The 21704-nt window shown below is 42.0% G+C and overlaps 2 protein-coding genes across 13 annotated transcripts in view; one reads left to right on the forward strand and one right to left on the reverse strand.

Annotated features, from left to right (window-relative positions):
* evi5b (ecotropic viral integration site 5b) overlaps window positions 1-20332 on the forward strand; it is a 33988-nt gene extending 13656 nt beyond the window's left edge. For 3 of the 7 annotated variants that reach the window (XM_030434061.1, XM_030434060.1, XM_030434059.1), the window contains 18 exons: window positions 1438-1627; window positions 3919-4143; window positions 4311-4385; window positions 4505-4630; window positions 4729-4872; window positions 5428-5517; window positions 5773-5870; window positions 6525-6585; window positions 6679-6732; window positions 7793-7825; window positions 8219-8371; window positions 9121-9252; window positions 9359-9499; window positions 9614-9772; window positions 10126-10272; window positions 10613-10708; window positions 16023-16118; window positions 18097-18378. In XM_030434061.1, the coding sequence (XP_030289921.1) occupies window positions 1438-1627; window positions 3919-4143; window positions 4311-4385; window positions 4505-4630; window positions 4729-4872; window positions 5428-5517; window positions 5773-5870; window positions 6525-6585; window positions 6679-6732; window positions 7793-7825; window positions 8219-8371; window positions 9121-9252; window positions 9359-9499; window positions 9614-9772; window positions 10126-10272; window positions 10613-10708; window positions 16023-16118; window positions 18097-18378 (2302 nt within the window). Of the gene's footprint in view, window positions 1-1437; window positions 1628-3918; window positions 4144-4310; window positions 4386-4504; window positions 4631-4728; window positions 4873-5427; window positions 5518-5772; window positions 5871-6524; window positions 6586-6678; window positions 6733-7792; window positions 7826-8218; window positions 8372-9120; window positions 9253-9358; window positions 9500-9613; window positions 9773-10125; window positions 10273-10612; window positions 10709-16022; window positions 16119-17084; window positions 17095-18096 lie in introns of all 7 variants that reach the window. The other 4 variants (XM_030434062.1, XM_030434063.1, XM_030434065.1 and 1 more) reach the window with 3 other exon arrangements.
* Window positions 3109-21704, reverse strand: part of c11h1orf146 (chromosome 11 C1orf146 homolog) — a 48897-nt gene continuing 30301 nt past the window's right edge. For all 6 annotated transcript variants that reach the window (XR_003986010.1, XR_003986007.1, XR_003986009.1 and 3 more), the window contains 6 exons: window positions 18193-18448; window positions 9346-9754; window positions 9103-9237; window positions 8258-8421; window positions 3414-5833; window positions 3109-3147 (listed from right to left, as the gene is read on the reverse strand). The gene's annotated coding sequence lies outside the window, so the exon portion shown is untranslated. The remainder of the gene's footprint in view (window positions 3148-3413; window positions 5834-8257; window positions 8422-9102; window positions 9238-9345; window positions 9755-18192; window positions 18449-21704) is intronic.

Raw genomic sequence — 21704 nt, forward strand, 5'->3', positions numbered from 1 at the left:
ACTGGAATCTTAATTTATGGTGAATTTTATTCAAACTCGTCTAACTCTTACCTGCAAAAATACGCCAGGATAAAGTCAAGCTGTTGTTTAATCTGACTCTGGGCTATTTTTGAATCAGGTGTGAGTGTTGAGACTCGACAGCTGGAGAGGGAAATTAATTGCTCATTGACTGCTAATCATTCTGTGGCAGTCACTGTGATGCAGTGGGTTATTTTGCAGTCTTAAAAGCTGTAATGCATTAGTGCAGAGTGGCTTTTTAAATAAGGTCCCCATTTTTAGCACTGCCCTAGATATGTGGGCTGCTTTGATTTTGACACTGGATGTGGTTTCGTCAGTTTGACTCAGCCACAGCTTGCAAATGGTCTGGCACAGATTCTACATTTATCCTGCTCACATTAGCACCCCTGCACTCTTCCAGCACATCTGTGTGTGTTTGGTGATGTACACTATTTTTCGGCGTTTTCTCTTTCTACTGTGGTCTTGAGATTGGTGAGCAGGAAAGCAGTGCTATCAGTATCTAATGCTTTTCCTGGAACACTACCTCTCTTTTAAACAACATTAGACCATGACGGATTGAACCACTTTGCTCAAACACCTCGCTCAATGTGTAGCTGATTCAGTACAAGAAGCAATAAAAGGAATAAAATAAACACTGTTAACATGTTGATAATACGTTTTTCCATCTTATTGCAAGCGTTGAGTAAAAACTTGGATTCATGTGTAAACATTGCTGCCATTATGCTTAGTTATTAAGGCTGCTAATGGGCTAGAACGCTTAAAATAAATACGGTTTTGTGCTATTTTTGCTTTTGCTGGACAGTTGACAACATAGAGACAGGCAGGAAACATGGAGATAGAGCAGAATAGGAGATGCAACAATGGTCACTTGCCAAGCTGAACCAGAGATGGTTATATGTTATGTGAATTGATCACGAGGCCACCAGGATGCCTCCATTAGGACTCATGTTGTTCAGATTCACATGCTTGTTTCATAAAGATGTTAGTTTAGCAGACTGTGGTTTTCCTGTTTTCACTTAAACTTACTCGTCAGCCAGTCTGAAAGTATGAACACGCTAAAAAAAACTGTCTAACTTGAGCACAAATAACTTTAATTGAGTAGTGTTTCTGCTGCCAACTTTTAATCGACTTGTTGATTAACTGCACACATCTCTCATACTGACATTTTAAAGCACCAACAGGGACAATGATAGAGTGACAAATTAAATTAGTCAGTATCTTGTAATTGGTGAAAGACTGCAACAGTTTACACTTTGGAGCATAGTCAAGACAACGCTGGAAGAAAACATTACCAAATTGTGTTTGTGCAACACTCAAATCAGTTTTATCATATTTTTTTGTAAAGGATCTGTTTTTATTTCTGTCAGTTCTTAACTGTGAATTCACAGTGTTAACACGACATCCTACCTCTTCCTACAGGCTACTGGAGACGGACAGCAAGTCGCTGCGCTCCATGAATGGCTCCAGGCGAAACAGTGGCTCCTCCCTGGTGTCCAGCTCCTCTGCCTCCTCCAACCTGTCTCACCTGGAGGAGGACACCTGGATCCTGTGGGGACGAATTGTCAATGAGTGGGAGGAGGTGCGCAAGAAGAAAGAGAAGCAGCTTAAGGTGAGGCTAGTGCACAAGTCTACCTGTGAAGTGACCGCCGAGTCTCGTGCAGACCTACTTAAGAGCTTACTGAGACACGACTGCTGTAACAGCTTACTGAGACACATTTGACCTGGGCACTGAAGACGAGGTTAAGGCAGTCGTGGGGGTGAAATACATTTTTGATAACTGCCTATTAGACAAGAAGAAGAAGAAAGAAACCGGAGCTCCAATGCCACTGTTTTTGGATGGGGCTTAAACTGTATAAGAAGGTTGAATTCCAGCCAACATGTTATCTTGTGATACATGTGTGCATTTGTATCGAGCTCTGGCCCGAATGCTACAATGGTCCTATCTGTTTGAATGTTTACTTGGTCCAGGAATAATTTCTCAGGCTATCTTTGTCCTTGGTGACCCTGCGGTGTTGTCATTGAACTTGTTATTTAAGTTCTTGACATTTGAAGCTAATTTTAGGGTGCTTGTTTCTACAGTTACTCTCTGAGGTCTTGTGATAACTTCAGGCTCAGTCACTGTCAGAGGCAGTTTGGTTTGAACTGCATATGAACAGTGGATTTTTTTTGTAAACACATTGACCAGAAAAAAAGAAAACACTGACTGGCACTTTGTTGGATAATTCTAATGACGGGTACAAGTCATGGAACTGGCTGGGTAACTGTAGCTTCCAAATGTTTGACCGCCTGTTGCAGCTGCAGAAGTTTAAAGCTGTGACCAGATCGTGTCACCTCAAAACATTCCTGGATGCTCGGTAACAGGAAGCATAGTTTGTGGTCCATTTGTTTCAGTGTTTAGCTTTGAAACTGCAGCGTTACAGTCATGGTGACACGTGCACATGCAGAGATTGGAATGTACTATGACTTGGACGGTTCTGTTACATTCCTAACAACATTAGACACATGGATTTCTTACAGCATTAACATTAGTTACCAGTTACTTTGGGGCTGCATGCTGCATCAGAGCCAAAGCAGCACATTTATTTTGGGTACTTAAATACATTTAATATCAGATACTGTAAGACTTTTACTTGAGTACTAATGGTATGGGTGACTTTTTTTAGTAATACGTTATTTTAACTTGATAGCCAGGCTGTCATTTAAGCACGACCTTGTGTTACTTTTTAACACCTGTTTACATGTAAAAACAGATGCAGACATCAAGTTACTGTTGCATGAAAGTGTTGATAAAGTCACATATGCAAAGCACACAGAACCTTTTCTGCAGGGGCAGGGTTTCTGTTTTTCTTGCCACTTCATCTATAAAAGGGGAAGTGTTGTGAAGGACCTGTGAACATGCATGGGTGTTACTAACAGAAGTTGTAATGACCAGATGGTTGCAGCTAGCCTGGGATATTAATCATAACTGCTGAGGCCTCCATAAATGTGATGTTTTCTTCCCGTTAGCTCGCACACAAACCTCGTTTCTGTTGCATGAAGGAAGGAACGTTGACTTTTCTGTCCTTGTCAGCAAAACCCCTGATGTGTTCATGTTTTCAATACGTTATGATTCATCTGGAACCGCCACTGCTGAAGAGGAATATACAAGGTTCAGTAGAAATCTGGCTGAATGTCAATGCAATGTTGAAATGTTTCTGCACAGCTACACCAAGTACGTTCTGAAAAGCACAACACATTGAAATCATTGTTGATTTACATGATATCTCTGTTGGAGCCTGTCACCAAGCATGAGTGTAAAGCAGTGGTGTGTCTCAGAAAGCAGCTTTCGCTCACATACAGTTAAGATATGAGGTGGTGCATTGTTCCAGCACAAAGCTTGGTTTGTCTTGTCTAACCTCTGAGAGGGGAGAAGGATCCCCTGCTGAAAGCCTGTGTGGGTGGACCTCTGCTCCAGATGCACCCTGGACTGACCAGATGCACACACACACACACACTGATACACACTGACACACACACACACACACAAAATCCCATCACCGCAGGAAAGACCAGTGTTCCCTGTCAGCACAGGAAATTGCTTAACCAAATTGTATCAGCAGTGATATATGGAAAGAGTAAAAAGTGCCTCACTGACAAGATTATATTTGGCGGTGGAAATCGTATTATTATGAGTTGCACACTGTGCTGAAATGGGAAGATAAATACTAAAGAACCGAGCCTGTCTGTCTGTATCTTGTTAGAAATGCTAGTGTCTGTTCTTTTTCTCCATGGGAAGCTGACATGTTATTTTTTTACACTAAGACGGTCCCCAAATGTCCATTTAAATTCCCAATTAATACTTTTAAATTAGTTAGATTAATGACAGTTTCACGAAGTACCTGTTCTTTTCTTTTCTCATAGGATCTTGTCAGAAAAGGGGTTCCTCACCACTTTCGGGCGATAGTGTGGCAGCTGTTGTGCAATGCCCAGAATATGCCCATCAAGGATCAATACTCTGAACTGCTGAAGATGACGTCACCCTGCGAGAAGCTGATTCGCAGAGACATCGCTCGTACTTACCCCGAACACGAATTCTTTAAAGAGAAGGACAGCTTGGGCCAGGAAGTGCTCTTCAACGTCATGAAGGTAAATTCCCGTTTGTGTTTGAGGAACATGATTGTATAAAGATGAACTGATAGTCGTGTGTACAGATCACACAAAAAAGGGATTTTCACTTGTTTGGGAAAGAAACTCCCGTTGAAACTTGTTCTCTTGACCATCAGTGAAACTAAAGCTAATCTCTTCCACCTCAGGCATATTCTCTGGTTGACCGAGAGGTTGGCTATTGTCAAGGGAGTGCCTTCATTGTAGGACTGTTGCTCATGCAGGTAATAATCCCGTCCTCACCTGCACAAACACACACAGATTTACCGGCTCCCAGCAAATACCTTGACATCTTTCGTGATTAATAGAAAGATTTGAAGTTGTGGTCCTGTTTTGTTTCTAGATGCCAGAAGAAGAAGCTTTCTGTGTGTTTGTGAAGCTGATGCAAGACTACAGACTACGAGAGCTCTTCAAACCCAGTATGGCTGAGCTGGGACTCTGCATGTACCAGTTTGAGTACATGATCCAGGTAGATGCCTCATTCTTTGTAGCAGAACTGTCCAAATATCGTCATGTACAGTGTTAACAGTGTTAAAAGTGTAAAACCGTATGATTTCCACCTTGCAGGAGCAACTCCCCGAGCTGCATATGCATTTCCAGGCTCAGAGTTTTCACACCTCCATGTACGCATCCTCCTGGTTTCTCACCATCTTCCTCACCTCCTTCCCTCTGCCCGTCGCCACGAGGATCTTTGACATCTTCATGTGTGAGGTTAGATAAAAGAATATTACATCCTGTATCTACTTACATGTGTCAGTCTGTAAAAAATGTATTAAAAGAGTTTGCATATTTGTCATTCTATTTATTTAGCTTGGTTTTATTTAACTTACTTATGTTTATTTTCTGTATTTACTCCCAATGTATTATCTATGAGTCTTGCACTTGTTACTTTAACCTGTTCCAATGTTTGTGACCTGAAAGGATCAGATGACTGTCCTACTTTTGCATCAACTGTATGTCTGTGGTGCGAATAGCCTGCGGAAAATGGTCTAAAATGCAGATGTGAAATCTAAAAAAAACCAACTTGTTAAAGTGTTTGCTTTGAGAATGACCACATTTAAAATACAGATTGTCATTGAAAGGTTATCCTTTAGCGCCACCTGTTGGAGAACACAAACACTAGCGCCCACATTAAACAGTCCCAGTTTGAGTCGTTTCATTACTCCCTTGAGACCTGCTAGAGCGCATTTTAATTGTCAGTCCATTTAAAAACACATTCAACAGCACATTGACTCCTCCGTAATTACTGGTAACCTCTTTCTTTAGGGTCTGGAGATAGTTTTCCGTGTGGGACTGGCCATCCTTCAGATGAACCAGACTGAACTCATCCAGCTCGACATGGAGGGAATGTTACAGGTAAATCACCACAACCTCAACGTAACCTGTCATTCAAGCAGCTCAGATTTCTGGTTTGAAATATGCAGCACCCTCGAGGAACACACCTGGACCACACCCAGATAATTGAAACATGTGTCCTTCCAAATTGTAGCTGAGAACATGCTGACATTTGATTAAGTGCTTTTGAGGTCAGAGAAATACCTGACTCAGACGTCAGGGTGCGTTTATGGGTGTGCAGCACTTAACTTGCCTTTGTTTCCTCTGTTGCTGCAGCACTTTCAGAGGGTCATCCCGCACCAGCTTGACAGTGGACCAGACAAGGTCATCCAGGCTGCTTATCAGGTTAAATACAACGCCAAGAAGATGAAAAAGTAAGCACAACTTTCAGTTATTCGACATCTACAAACCTCTCCTCTTGTTGACAAATTCATATTCACACAATACCCTGGAAATGTTGATAACATAGCAGGCAACTCATCTCACTGCAGCTCATGAATCTTTGTTGTTCTGGGCTCCCATGTTCACTTGAAAATGTAACTCCCAGGCTATTCTGTAACTGTTTCAGTTGTGTACGTCAGTCAGCATCGATTTTGTGATGTTGATTTCATTTTAGACTCATAAGAACACTGTAATTCTCAATTAACACTACAAAACCTATAAATGTATTTGTTATTTTGTTATTTCAATTTTGTTGAGTCACACTCTGCAATTACCGAATCATTTCCTTGCAAGTTTACTAGAAATTAGTTGGTAATTTGGTGCCAATTGTAGGGAGAATAATAAACTTAATTATTTTGAAAGCAAAGCTTAATTTAAACTCTCGGAAATACAATTGGAGACTTTATTCTGCAAGTTAATTCATCTTTTTTCCCAAGAAATTATTTTGGGGGAAATTGTTGCTCTGTAAATTAAATCATGCAGAAAGTTGATTTTAATTGGTTTTGGTTAGACAAATTCGATTATGTCTTCATTTTGTGACCGACACTAATGTTCTTGTCTACGCTTTTGTCTGTGTATTTTTCAAGGTTAGAGAAAGACTACACTACAATCAAAACTAAAGAGATGGAGGAGCAGGTGGAGATAAAGGTGCGTGGACATTGAATGTTTAAAGATATGTCCTGAGGGCTCTGTTGTGTTTACTCAGTTAAATGTGGATTTTATAATATGTTGTTTGTACAGAGGCTGCGGACAGAAAACAGGCTCCTGAAGCAGAGGATTGACACGCTGGAGAAAGTAAGTGCATCAGTGTTTGTCACCAGAGCAACCAAACAGACGTCGCTCCCCCGCTCATCAACATTACATTAACCCACCTGGCTGTGTATGCTCATACATCATGCATCTCCTCCTAATGATGGAGTCTTGTCTTTCACTAACTGGGCTGTGTTAGTTGAAAGTCCATTTATCTGATAGACAGTTGCTGGTTGACTGGTATAGTATGGTGAATTTATAGGAGCTTCCAACTGGAGCCAGGTTTTTGGACTTGAGGTTGTCTTGGAGTCATGGCGACTGTGTGGCTCGATTAACTTGCTGTGGTGAATTTTAACATTCACCAGGCACCACTGAAGACTTTAACCAGCCTGTGTGGAATGCTAAAGTGGCTGCTTGATGTTGTGACAGCTGATGCAAAGCACTGCATGCCAAGTTGCACAGTTTGTATCATTCTGCACCTTTTTGCGTCTCTTGGAACGGGCACTACTGCTGCAGGTGAAGGCACCATGCATGAGGTCTGCCATCATAGAAAAGGTGTCTGCTCCGCCGCGTTCGCCTGAAGGGAGGAACACTGATCTAATCGAGTGCGTTATTTAAAACCAGCTCGAGGCTGCTGCTCTCCGACCTGTCTCTGTCACCGAAACTCCCAGAATCATTTAACTCTTTACTAACTGAAATGTCAAAAAGCATGATAAACTATGTCAAACCCCGGTGAAACAATACATAGCTCCCTAACACTATCACTGTGCTGTTGTTGCACCAAACGTACCTCTCAGCTAGATGTAGCGCTGTCCTGTGCTTTTTCCTGTCTGAAACCTGTCACTGTGTCATCAGCACCGCCTCATTTTTCACTTTGTCACCAGCTTATTTGCACCTTTTTCACCACACCTGCATGCAATGTTCCTTTTCCACCCTTGAATGCAAACATCAGTATATGTAGTCTTTAAACGAATATTTGTGGAGGGTAAAGGATCATTGCATTTTTTTCTTTTTAAACAATCGATTGTTCTTTTGTGTGCTTTAAACTGTCCCCTGGATTGTCTCTCTCTCTCTGCTGTCTCTTGTTGATATTTCTGTTTTGTAGGAAAGTGCTTCCTTGGCAGATAGATTGATCCAGGTATAATCCTCATTTTCTCTTTACCCTTATTACTTATGTTGCACCTTTCTTTTTTCCTCTTTCTCTCTCAGTAGCGTTGCATGCTTATGAGTAGCACAATGAGGGACACAGTAATGACGCAGAATCTGATGACTATAATGATTCTCTGACTGTAGCTGATTACCGTATCGGATAAGTGCATGAAATACCACATAGTGGCAAAACAAAGTGAGGGAGTCACTAATCATGCTGAAGAGAACTAAGGAATTAAACTATAAATCACACATTGATAGAGCTAAAACAAGCATGTCCTTAGACAACCCAATCCCTCGTCTTCACTTCTGATTTGCCCGCCCTCTCGTCTCACTCTTTGTCGTGCTCACTCCACCCCTCCTCGATTGGTTATGTCCCAAGGGACAAGTGACTCGAGCTCAGGAGGCCGAGGAGAACTACCTGGTCAAGCGGGAGCTGGCCACAGTCAAACAGCAGAGCGAGGAGGCCAGTGCTCAGCTGGAGCAGGCCAAGAACACCATCAGGCAGCTCCAGCAGCAGCAGCAGCCACACGCGGTAAGGAGGACCACAGAGTCCCCAGCTGGCAGGTTGCACCGGCTCAGATCCTGCAGGACAGGAGCCGCCGTGACTTTAAGACTGGGATGTTTCCCAGATCAGTTTGTGTTGTGCGGTACTGAAACATCAGGTTGACAATTTCAAGACCATTTGGTGTGCTAGATGTGACACCTGGGCCTGTAAAAATGTGTTTCACCACAGTTCAGGTGCATCACGGTTATCCCCCCTGCCCAGTTAGCATATAGCAACAGAGAGAGCACAGGGCTTTTCTCACTCTTCACACCAGCTTTGGGTCATGATCTGTTTTGGTATGCATGAATTCAAATTGGGACACAGAGTACTACAGCCACCATTTACATTCTTTTGCTTCCTCAGAAATGCATTCATGAATTTATAAGCAGCTGTCTTTACAGGCTGGTAGATTTCACACATTGCACTCTGTTCACAGAATCCTCTCGCTGCATATCTATCGACCTTGTTAATTATTGATGATGCAAATACATGATAATGTTGAGGCATTACAATGTTTTACATAATTTGCCATCTTACTCCACAATGAGCAGACATGAATTATTAATGTGAAAGGGAAAAAAAAGGAGTGTAAAGAGGCTGGGAGTTGTGTTTTCTTTAAAAAGAAAAAATATTATATTATGTTTGATGGATTGGGATGATTTACATTACTGGAGGTTAATGCTCTTCATTAAATATCATGTTTTACTGTCTGTACTCACACACGTGTCCTGTTGTAGAAGGGAGCCCCTCGGTACTCTGAGGAGTCGGTCCTGCAGCTGGAGAGAGAGCTGGTGCAGGCCCGGCTGAAGGAGGCGGAGTCTCAGTGTGCCCTCAAGGAAATGCAGGACAAGATCCTGGACATGGAGAAGGTGGGTTACCTCAGGCATGATGCACTGCTTCAGGCTTGTTTTTTTACATCCATATACATATGTTGCTGCAGTTTTAAAACATATAATCCTTACACTCCTTCCTTAGAGGAACACATCTCTACCAGATGACACCAACGTGGCGCGTCTTCAAGAGGAGCTGATAGGTGTGAAGCTGAGAGAGGCGGAGGCTCTGACCGGCCTCAAAGAGCTGAGGCAGCAAGTCAGAGACTTGGAAGAGCACTGGCAGGTGAGCACATGTCAGCACACAGGACAATGTGATCAACACATTATCTTTGTTGGACATTTTCTTCAAAGTGCAAAACGTGGCGGAAAGGTGACTGACTGTAACGCCTCTCCTCAGCGTCACTTGGCACGCACAGCTGGTCGCTGGAAGGACAGCCCCAGGAAGAACGCGCTGAGCGAGATGCAAGACGAGTTGATGAGCGTGAGGTTGCGTGAGGCAGAGGCCCAGGCAGAGCTGCGAGAGACGCGGCAGAGGATGCTGGAGATGGAGACACAGGTCAGAAGTCACACTAGCTTTCTTAACACGTTAAATGTCTGTCATCAAATTGATGATGTGTACTGCATTTCCGATTCGTAGCTTTTCTATGTATATAATACCGTAATCCTAGGAAATGAAAGGTTTATACTTAGTTTGGTGGATATGTATCTACAAATTGTTTAATACACATTAAATGAGCTGGAAGTGTGTTCTCTACCTGTTATGTCACGCAGCGTCCTTTAGAGGGCATCAGTCATCTGTGCTAAACACCGTGTGACAACAAATATGAAGCAGTGCAGACAGTTCATCAGATGTTGTCACAGTTTTTGTTTTAGATTCAGTTGGTCACTAATCCACTTGTTCTCACACAGAATCAGATTCACAGTAACCAGCTGCGACGGGCGGAGCAGGAGAGTCGTTGTCTCCAGGAGTGTGTGCAAACATTGACGCTGCAAAATAAAGACCTGACTGGGCAGCTTCAAGAAATCAAGCGGAGACAAGCTGAGATTGAATGCAAGGTACAACCCTGCTGTTGATCTGCTGCACGGAGCACTGTGTGCACAGACCACTACACAGCTGTGTTGAGGCAAAATATAAATAGAAGTTTGTGTTGACATGTAAAATTGATGAGCTCATAATCCAGATCTAGACGGAGGAAGTGACTTGTTCTGTTGTTTCTGTTGAAACGCTCTCTATAATGCTCAAGGTCTCTGAGGAATTTCCCTCGGCAAGATTCAAACAGATAGGAAATACACTAATGTTGCACACTACGTGTTTTCATACTGGCAATTTATCATTTCGCCTCCCCGGGGTCCTTTTAGTAGGACTGTTGTTGAAATAATCTTTGTTGTTCTGCAGAGTAAGGAAGAGGTGATGGCAGTGAGGCTGAGAGAAGCTGACAACATTGCTGCTATGGCTGAACTCCAGCAACAGATCTCAGAGCTTGAGATTCAGGTGAAGTCCCAACACAATCTTTGCTGTCTCTAACATTACACCCCTTCGTCTGCCTCAAGCTTCGAATTTCTTAAACTCCCTCGCAAACCATATTTAAGAACTAATGAAACTGTCGTCAGACATAGAGAGTATATTCAGATTTTTATTGATGGAAGGAAGAAGGTTTGGTTGGTCTGCATGTTTCTCAGTTGGCATCTAACAAATAGTGATGGGCTCACTACATAGACATGATCTGCCAAAGTAAGAACTGTAGTGGTTACCTAAACGTGACAGATTTCTGTACTTGTGGTTTGGTCTGAGCTCATCTCACTTGTTTGAAACAGGCAGGGCTCTGATAGAAAAAAGACTGATGTCACGCATTTCCTCCCACCAATCAGAACGTCACCATATAAGAATCTGAATCTGATAGCAGTCGATGTTTGCTTTGCTTATGTTGCCAAGGAGACGCCAGAGTCAATCACATCTCATTAAACAACTCCCACATAGCGCAGTGTCGATGATGCAGTTCAGCTTAGGTTTTTCTAACTGTGACACTAAGTTATATATGTGAGGTAAACTCGAAATCAGGAGATGTAGAGACTGTTTAACATATTTCCACACATGTTCCAAACCTAAAATCCTCTCTAGCAAAAACTACTTGTTGCAGCACATGAACTCACTGCGATGGCATTTAGTGAAGCTGAAAAGACTTGCATATAATACTTAGATCTATGAGTCAGTCTCAACAAGCAGGAGTGAAAACGACAGTATTTATCCCCAAACAAATGTAACGCTACACACAACAAGGGTGACCAAAACAAATACAGGCCTCATCTTCTATTGCCAACACTCAGCTGTTCTGATTGATACCAATCATAAACAGTTTGAGGCTTGTTTGTGGGCTCCACATTTCCAACACCACACTTTTCATATGAGGAAATCTGTGTTATGAACAGATGGATAATGTTGTGGGTAAACAGACTAATAGGGGGTGAAAAAAAAATTATATATATATATATTGAAGATGATTGTGTCAATGATATAATCAGGATGAGGGGTTTAAACACTCAGCATGTCAGTTCTGGTAACTAGCTGGTTGTAAAATGTGGTGACTTAACGAGAGGCCAGACATGAGGTGCATCATTGCGTTTATTCCATTGTGTTTGTCATATGTTGCCTTTTTAGGAATTCTTGCTGTGAGACTTGAGCGGGTTGGATAGTTGAATGATTGTAGATTAGTCATCAGTCATTTTCGTTTCATTACAAATGAGTGACACTTTCTTACTTGGTATTAAACCCACATATGTGGTGTGGAAAACAAATCTCTAAACATAGATGATGGATGTGTATAAATCTCAGAAGCAGTGATTGTATTCATAGCACCTCCCTTCCAGTCAGTACTTCACAGAGACATGTCTGGCGCCGTACTGTCTGGAAGGTCTGTATGGCTTTGCACATGTTAAAGTGAGTGTTGGGAACTTTTCATGTTCATCTGGCCTGGATGGATGTTTCAGTCTTGGCCACCTTAAGACACTCTGGATGCTTATACAAGAATTGTTTCTGCTAAATTCAGCCAGTAAGACACTCACATGTAATAAAAATAATTTAACAAATCTTAACACATTCGGAACTCCAAGTGTCCTACTGATGTTCCTGCAAGAACTTTGTCTCATTTGTGTTCTTTATGAATGACCTCAGTAAAGGATGAGGATGAAATACAGAGAAGTTTCGCAAACTAAACAAAGCTGCAAAAAAACGAAGAGCTGTAAATTGAGTATTGGTTGGCTGCAGTGCTGGGAACCCTTTCACACCGATGTAGTATTATATTAAGATATTAATTCATAATGATGAATAGCGTAGAGTTTGTATTGCTTATATTGATTGATTAAGTATCAGCTCTTGACTTTAAAGAAGTCAGTAACTTTTTTCAACTTAACTTTCGAGAGAAACCCTATTGAGCATTTATAAGCCATACACAAACATTGAATAAATAGGCTATAACACAATATAATGTAGATACGAGCAGATAAAAGTGTTCATTACTGTATTTTTCAATATCTATAACTCCTCCTGTGGGCACCTATAAGTGGAGACTGCTATAGGGGAGGTCACATCCCTTCCAGTGGACCTTCATGAGACAAATAATGTTCCTTTGTTCCTGTTCCTTTGCATTAATGTGACATATGTTTGTCTATTTAAAAAAATTATACTTCAACTCTTTTTTTAGATGTCACAGTTTGTCGTCTCATTAACGCTCTCGGAAACCTTGTAGAGATGGCGCTGTATTTTAGCTAGCTCACAAAACTTTTCTTTCTGTGTTAAGGGAACAGCTATGTTGGATAAAAAGTAGTTTGGTGACCACTTTTACTCAAAACTACCTAAATAAATAAAATTATCTTTAAGTTGACAAACATCTGATGTGTAATTCATGTCATAATTCAAATGGGATCTAAAAATGATTTGTCTCTTGCCATTAACTACCATACCTGTTTTTAGGGTAATATTTAAAAAGTTACAATTGTACAACTACTGTACATTAATAAACACTTAAAAGTTCTTTATAGCAGCGTACGACCACATTTTAGCGTGTTATAAACATTATTAGACCAAAAGCTTTGGTCATCTTCGACTCCAGTTGCAGACAGACTGCTCTGTTGGAGACAGTTGTGACTTGTGGGCCACTGTAGCAGGTTTTTTAAAGTACCATTTCAATTCATTTCTGAGTTTAAGGGGTTTCAGATAGTTTGAGCTGCAGGCCAGAACTATTTATAAGTATGACACCTACAAACTCCCCCTCCCCCTCTCCTTCACAGGCACACCCGATCACACAGTGTGGTCTGAGGTTTGGTTACTAAGTGATAGAGCAAAAACATGCAACACCAGATATTTACCACTACCGCTCTCGAACCTTGCAGAATCTGCGCAATGAACTCTCATTTGAGCAAGTAGGTGAAATGCAATAGCCTCACATGTAATCTTACACCATATGTTCCTTTTCTTAATAATCAGTTTCAAGACTGTGTTTTGCAGAAGAAGCTTTTCAAGAGCAGGATATTAAATCAAACATGTCGGAGGTGAAATCACTGTGCCAGTGTTGGCTTCTTGGTCTGTGGTTTGGTTACTTGCTTGATATTTGTGGGTACAAACTGCTTCAATAAGAGGGGAAATGTGAAAATCTTGCCTTCCTTTTCAGGGGATGGTGTGACGCAGGTTGGTGGTGACAGCTTGCTTTATGGTGACAGGTTACTGTATGATCAGATTTGTCTGAACCTCAATACTGAGAACAGAAGACAGAGCAGCGTCAGATACACTCACTTCGAACAGGAAGGTGAATGTTATCATCCTGCAGTAACGACACAGATAATCCTGCAGAGATTGAATGAAAAGATACAAGTTAATGATAACAACCGATGATGGAAAACATCAGTGAAACTAAGATGTCTAGAAAGGTTTCTGTGTAGGACTCTTTCGCTACCACAGTCATAGCCTCCGTTTAATGCCACAGCTCCACTGTCTCTGAGCTGATAGGAAGTGGTTTCTCAACTTGAAGCAGAAACTCTACCAAAGGTGACATGCATGGTTTATTTTGAGGTTTCTATGACATGCCCAGAGATTTATACTAAATGTTTTAAGTGTTGTAAGTTTAAAGGACATTCTCGTGTTGACTGTGTTTGTGGAAAAGTGTATCTTTATGAGTGGTCACTCGCGTGTTAAATATGCTCAGGAATAAGATGAGTCATTTTACATAAATCATATATTATTTTCTGACCGGCAGCTAAATGACGTACTAAGTGTTTGACCATAGTAAAAAATATTGTGAATGTTTGTGACGCATGCTGTTAGAGTGAGAATTCCGATGCATTTCGTGGGGAATTTCTTTTCTACAAGCTGTGATTTTGCTCGCCCCCTCAGGATGTGATGATAGTGATGCTTGTGATGTTCAAAGGACGACAATTAAAGATTAGATCAGCTGCGCACTTCACTGCTGTTGGTACAACAAACAGTTATAACTTGCCCTAGTCCTTTACGCCATTATAAGTACCCTTTCCTCCCCTTTCTTCTATTTTTCTCCTGTTAGAAGTCAACAAAGTCCAACAGACCTCGAGGGTGCAGGCACATGAGGGAGACGTGTCAGTGAGACTGTTTGGCGTCCTCGGCCGCAGCCTGACACCTGTCGATTCACACAGCTGAACATAAGGAAGTTTGATTAACTGCCTGCCCCTTGTCGTTGCAGTGTTTTGGATGAGCGAAACCTCAAAAACAACAGATTCTTGGAATAATCTCGCTTGTTTAGGCGGGGGAAAAAAAGCCAAGTGGGACCTGCCGTATTCAGCCCAACCTTACCACAGGAATCAAAACCCTATCTGTATTTTGGGGTGTTGGCGAGCGAGAGCACACTCAGTATCATGCATCTACCTCTACACCCCACCCCTGCCGTATGCTGTGTGTGCACACATCTTCCCTTTCTGTCTCAGTGTTCCCATGCTGCAGCCTGTGGTTTGAACTCCTCTGTGTACTGGGCTCACTGTAGAGCTGGCAGGTTCAGGGGGTGTGATTGAGGTTTGAAATAGAGTATGTGTTTGTCTCCAATGTCTGCAGATGTTTTCAGTGAGGAAGGTAAACATCGCTGTTTAACTGTTAAAGCCAACAACCAGCCTCATCCCCAGGGCCCCGGGAGGAAATCAAGCACAAATGACAGTGTTATGTGTTTCCTCTGACATCTGTCGCTCTGCTCTCCCGCCATACAAAGAGGGCAGTTTGTGATGGCAGCGTCGCTGTAGTACCTGCCAGTGTTTGTCCTGTCTATACAGTAGCTCTGACTTTCAGACATATTGGCACATAGAGACGTCAGCCTTCTCTCGAATATAATGTAACTAGAAGGCACTCTCTTCCCCAAAAATAATGACCCTTGTTGTGAGTAGTTTCATGTAGGATCTATTGTCAGTCACCACGCAGAAGGAAGCGTACATGTGCTCACGACAGCAGTGGACGTAAACACTAATAGTGTCATCCTCTGCTGACCTGTACTGTTAGCTTAGTTAGCTAGCCTGTCGACGCTGGTTTCACTCTGCACGGTGATCCGGAAAGAAAAATAGTTCCTAAAGATAGTGAAACTGCTCACAACAAGGTCTGTGGATTATCTTGAGTGACCGGTCATGACTTTATATCCCTCCTGATCAACAGTTTTGACGTGGATGCTGCATATATTATTAAGTTTTAGTTTAAGCTCTTCCGCAGACAAATACTTCTTCACCTTCCTCAGTATTAACAAAAGCCTCCTACCCATCACTAGAGTTATGCAGCTAATGTTTATACTTGTGTCCTCTACCAACAGAAGGAAGAAGGAAAGGTCCAAGGCCAGCTGAACCACACAGACTCAAGCCAGTACATCCGCGACCTCAAGGACCAGATAGCAGATCTCAAACACGAGGTGAGACTTTTGAAACAAACAACAGGTCCACCAGTATTCACTCCACCTTTTTACACAACTGCTTTTTCAGTGTAGATTCAGATTTTGTTGTTGTTTCTTCTTTGATCTAGCATTTCTCACAATTCTCCCAGATATGGTTGACTTTGAGGCTAACCGATTAGCACAAGTGTTAACTACACCCAGAGACTTCCTGTGTGGAGTTGACATTGTATACCTCCTCTTGCACATACCTTCAGAGATGATAACCTACAGATGATACTACAAGAGGGTTTCACTAAGAAAGAGAACAGAGAGCTTAAACATGATGAGTGAGGATTTGTTTGACTACCATCAGAGAATCTTACGATCTTCGACATTCACCCTTATTCTTTGTTTATTCTGGTCTGAGCAGTTGTTTGAGATGTCTGTCCTCTAATGATGCCTTTGTACTTACTAATGAGTGAGCAGCTTATCTTCTGTGTTGATATGGTTTACAAAACCGCAGGTAGAGGTCCTTGTTGTCTTCTAACAGATCAGTTATTTACAGGAAGAACACAAAACAAGCGAGAACAAAAAGCTTTAGCTGAACTGAGCTGCGTGCACTGGCTACATCTGACTATATCAGGCTGTTACATCATTTCACCTCTCCCCTGGATTGCATGGTGGGTGACTCGGGTTAAGAGTGGCCTGTTATGAATCATGCTAACTCAAGAGCCAGTTGTAGAAAGTGTCTCAAAAACACGTCCCACCATCTTCCGCCCCTTACTCAAAAAACTGCATCATATTGCTGGAAATTGTGACGGCAGCCAGTCAGATGTTGATTGGGTCACAATTTCCTTTCTGTCTGACAATGACAGGAAGGCAGAGTGCCAAGTTTAGACAGGTGTAGGTATATGTAGGCTTATTATGATTGTGTTCACTGTGTATTGTGCTCTGAACTGGCTTATGAATGCATCTTCTCCCACATGTCTGTCTGTCGCATGGCAGGCTGACTCAGGTAAGTTGGAACAGATGTGCCATGTAACCTCCAGTTGTTTGACCCCACCCATCGTGTCGCCCCCTCGTCACCCTACCTCCTATTTGGTTTGTTTAATTCACAGCATGGGAGACGGTCCTGGATGCTTCCATAGAAAAAGTTTAGAGACGTGACGGTGTCACAGAACAGACTTTGATTAAGGGATTAACGGGTTTGTTGGTAAAGACAGATTTGTTTTAACTGCCCTTCTGTGATCAGTGCTGCCACCTACCTAACGTTCTCAACAGGACACATTCAGGACTGTCATGCTACCCCAAATGGAGCTACCCTTCACTCATGAAGAAAGTAGTCGTTATACGTTGTCCCATTTCCATGCTACATACTCATTCTGAGGAAGAATTGAATATGTGGTGCATTCACACTGCAAAAGTGACTAATTATATATACATACTCAAGAAAGTTGTCAGTACACAGCCAGTGTGCAGTTTATAGACTGCACTGACCCACCACAGGAAATGGAAAATACTCATGGCTGGAACAAAAACTTCTACCTAACTAACTGAGGTGGAAAATATAAACATATATACATATATAAGCAAAATATAAAGTTTCAAAACCATTCAGTTTTTTCCAAGTTTGTCATTCAAAAGTTGTAGTTTGTTTGTTGGTGTCTGTCAGTACACAATGGTGAATGAAATTGATTTCTTGTACATCAATGGCAAGAACTGTATAACTGTAAACATTATCACATATATATGTAGTATGGAGTTGGGACCCAGCCCATATCTGGTAACATTGTTCCCTTTTGGTTGTTGCATGTTAGATCTGTGACAGACGTCTCATTCTACTTGTGCCAGTGATACTGTTTAAATATCACTGCCTGCCTGAGAGTGTCCCATGTTGTGTGGAAAAAGTTTTTTCTTCTTCAGGAGTGACAGTTAAGTGTTGAGCTCATTTTTTGTGCATGCGTGATTAAACATCATCTACGTTTCCCCCTAACGCTCATCGTGCTTCCTCTCCCAGATCTGCTGCATAAAAGGACAGAAGGGCTTGGCCAATCAGCCCACTTTTGATGGGATCCACATCGTCAATCACTATGCGGGGGATGATGGGTCTTACCAGTCTTCAGATGAGGATGGAGTCAAGGTCCCCACCCTCCGGGACAGCCATCAGAGGAGCGGGGGCCGTATCAGACTGCAGCCCAACCTCGGGGACACCGACAGCGAGGAAGAGGAGGAGGAGGACGACGAGGCCCTGCGACTCTCTGTGCCTCAGAGCGGCAGCCACAAGTCCACCACGGTGTGACCAGCACCCGCTGAGGAAGAGGAGGTGTTTTTCGGTAGCCCATCGAGAGGATCAGTCTGGATCTGGAGTTCTGAATATCAGAAAGGAAATGCATCATCATTTCATATCATGAGAATCACACTTACAGGTTTAGTTTATTTAGTTTGTATTTTTCTTTTCTTCCTGAGGGCAGCGACCACCTCTGAGCACCACTGACAGAGAATAAGAAATGTGGAGCGTATCAAACTCTACTGTGGGAGGAGGAGGAGGAGGAGGAGAGGTCTGATCCTGACCCCCTCCTGTAGGTACAACACAGAGAAAGAGACTGTGCAATATAAAAAACAACAACAACAACCTTTTATGCTATATTACACACTTCATCCAATGTGTTTTTATATTTTTAAGCATTTTATAAAATGAACATCAAAATTGTATTGATGCCGTTACTACTAAGTGTCCATCATGCAAAGGGCAGAACTGTATAAGTGCTGTGTGTGTGTGTGTGTATATATATCTATTGTGCGGACGGGCTTGGTCGGAGGCTGGTATCAGACTTGACCATTTTTGGCCTTAGCACATGCCGCATGCCTTTCACCAGGGCCGGTGTACCACGAGGTCAGTGTGACATCTGCAAACCTGTAGATATGTAAATGTGTATTATGTTTTTTTTTCATTTCCTTTTGAACTTGAAAATATGTATCTATTTCATATCTGATGTTTAGAATATATTGTACAATTGAGAGAAAAAAAGGGACATGTGAGTTGGTTTAATACGTTAACACGAATGACGAATCCTGTTTTGTTTTTTTTTTTTTGGTTGAGATGAGCGAGGTGGAAAAAAAAAAGAGGAACTGATCTCCCGCTCGCTGTGTTCAGAGCAGTTAACGTGATTAATTAGCGCAGACGAGGGGACAGATTTATTTTTTGGTAACACTTTGTAATAAGTATGATTAATAAACGGTTCATTTATAGTTAACGAATCATTTGTTAATAGTTATTCTACTGTTAACAGTGAAATGCTTTGAGTCATATATTAAGCGACTGTGTACTGTAAACAGACAACTGATGTTTTAATACTTTGTGAACGGTTTATGAAGCATTTCGTTGTTTGTTAACAGTCAAATGGCTATTAACTAATGTTTAATTAACCATAAATGAAACATCTATTAATACTGCTTTTTATAAAGCAACTTTTCTAACCACTGTTGCTGATGTACTGAGTTCTCTGACGCATCCTGACTTTACTTTCGAGATGACCTCCCCACCCCCACCCTGCAGTAAGTCAACTCAGCACGTAGTACATTTGCTGGTGAGTCAAACATGAGTAATGTCCATCATATGTTTTGTGTATCACAAATTTGCACGTAAATGGATGACGACTGTAGGGAACTCTAATACTGGGAGATCAAGCTGAGATAACATTAAATGGAAGAGAGAGGAAAAAAATGTGGAGCGTAAACCGGGAGCTGACAGGTGTTACCAAAGCAAAGCACTATATTCTGTATGGTGCTCATCCGCAGGGGCCAGTTCCACTCCATTTCACGACACGAGGACCTGGACGTGTAAAAGACTTTGAATTTCTCTGAATGTCTGTATTGAACACTAACTCCTGTATCGAGTGGAAGACGAGGTGGAAGTGGAGCGCAGCAGTCTCTCAGGCTGTCACGTCCAGGAAGCAGAAAAGATTGTGACTCTTTGAGTTGATGATGATAATGTCCCCCTTTTTTTGATGAACAAGATGTGTGTGTATGTGTGTGTGTGTGTGTGTGAGAGAGAGTGTATGTGAGGGGAGGAGGAACACGTTATGGCACTTTGTGAGTCTGCAGTGCAGTAAAGGACACACACATGGCAACACTATGGAGCAGTCGGGCACACTCTGGAGACTACATGAAATTGTTGTGGATGTGTGTGTGTGTGGTTGTGTGTGTGTGTGTTTGTGTGAGATGAGTTCACAATAAAACATGTTTGGTAAAAACTCCTGGATTTGATGTGTCTTGTTAACCTGAAGTGGTTTTGAAGAGATGAGTGTGAGCACATGTGGGACGCTGCCTTCCTCTGTGAAGATGCTCGCTTAGATTGACTGCTTTCAGGAAGTGATTTTTCTCGCGGTTTTCAGAGCTGAGCCTCAACTACTAATCATTTCATGCAGAAAACCACATTTTTTAAAAAAGAGCTCTCTTCTTCGGGCACGCTGACAGACTCACCAAGGTTTGTATCATTGCTAAATGCTGATGGGAGATGGCTTTATTAGATATTTAGTAGTCTTTTTCAAACGGTTATATGAGTTGTATGTTTTTTTATATTTTATAGTGCACTGATTGGAGATGATGCGGATGTTTTGAACGCGCGTTTCGTGGCGCAGTGAAGGGCAGTTAGTATATTCAAATTTATTTTTTTTTCCAGATTTGGTTGAAAAAAAAAAAAAAATTCCGCTCATTTTTGGTAACTTACCAAACAAACACGTGCCACAAAAAAAACCCCGACATTTCGGCTTTAATCGGTAAGTTTGGATTTAAAATGAATGAGCCGAATTGGAGCTCAGATCCCCATCATGTAAACAGATATGAGCCGCACAGGAAAATATTGCAGTCTGTAAATATATATTTATATTTATATATTATTTTTACTAACCTCATATTCGTCCGAGCTGTGCGTTGTTCTATGAAACGTCTACTTTGAAGCGTCCACTATAGTCGGAGAGTGTGTGTGTGTGTGTGTGTGTGTGTGTGTGGGAGGCATGAATCATTTGGTGTTTTCACATGTAGAGGCGTTTTTTAAAGTTGAAATTTCAATAGAGAGCAAGACACGTTCGACTAAATTATGCAGAAACGAGAAGGAAGTTCATTTAGTCATCAATCATGGACACAAATCTCTTTTGTTTTTCCTAAACATTTGGCTTCGGCAGAAGAAAAAAAAAAAGGTGAAAACATCAGTTTCATTATTATTTTTTATTTTGTCTATGCGCAACGTGCCTGTTTAACTCTGTGTTGTTGTGACAGGATGCCACAGTTGGTCACTATTACGAAAGTGCTCCGTGTCGGCCTATCGGTTCGACCTTTTCTTTTATCGGTCCGGGCTTCATATCTGCAGCAGCGCGGTGTCCGGATGCAGCGGCCGTTCATGTCTAATCGAGCCGAAGCATGTGGCGCTTTGATTTCCTGTCCTTCATGTGCTGATTAGGCTGGTTTGCCTGCAACCGACAAGTGGAGACGCGTTCAGGCGATCTGTTAAAAATCGTGTCCGCGATGGGTGCCGGTTGAGACGGTCCCTGAAGTTCGCCAATCTGGGCCTCCGAATGTGTGTGTGTGTGTGTGTGTGTTCGTGCAGGAAATCTTTACAGTTATGGA

Source organism: Sparus aurata, chromosome 11 (genome assembly GCF_900880675.1).
Source record: "Sparus aurata chromosome 11, fSpaAur1.1, whole genome shotgun sequence".
NCBI classification, from domain to species: domain Eukaryota; kingdom Metazoa; phylum Chordata; class Actinopteri; order Spariformes; family Sparidae; genus Sparus; species Sparus aurata.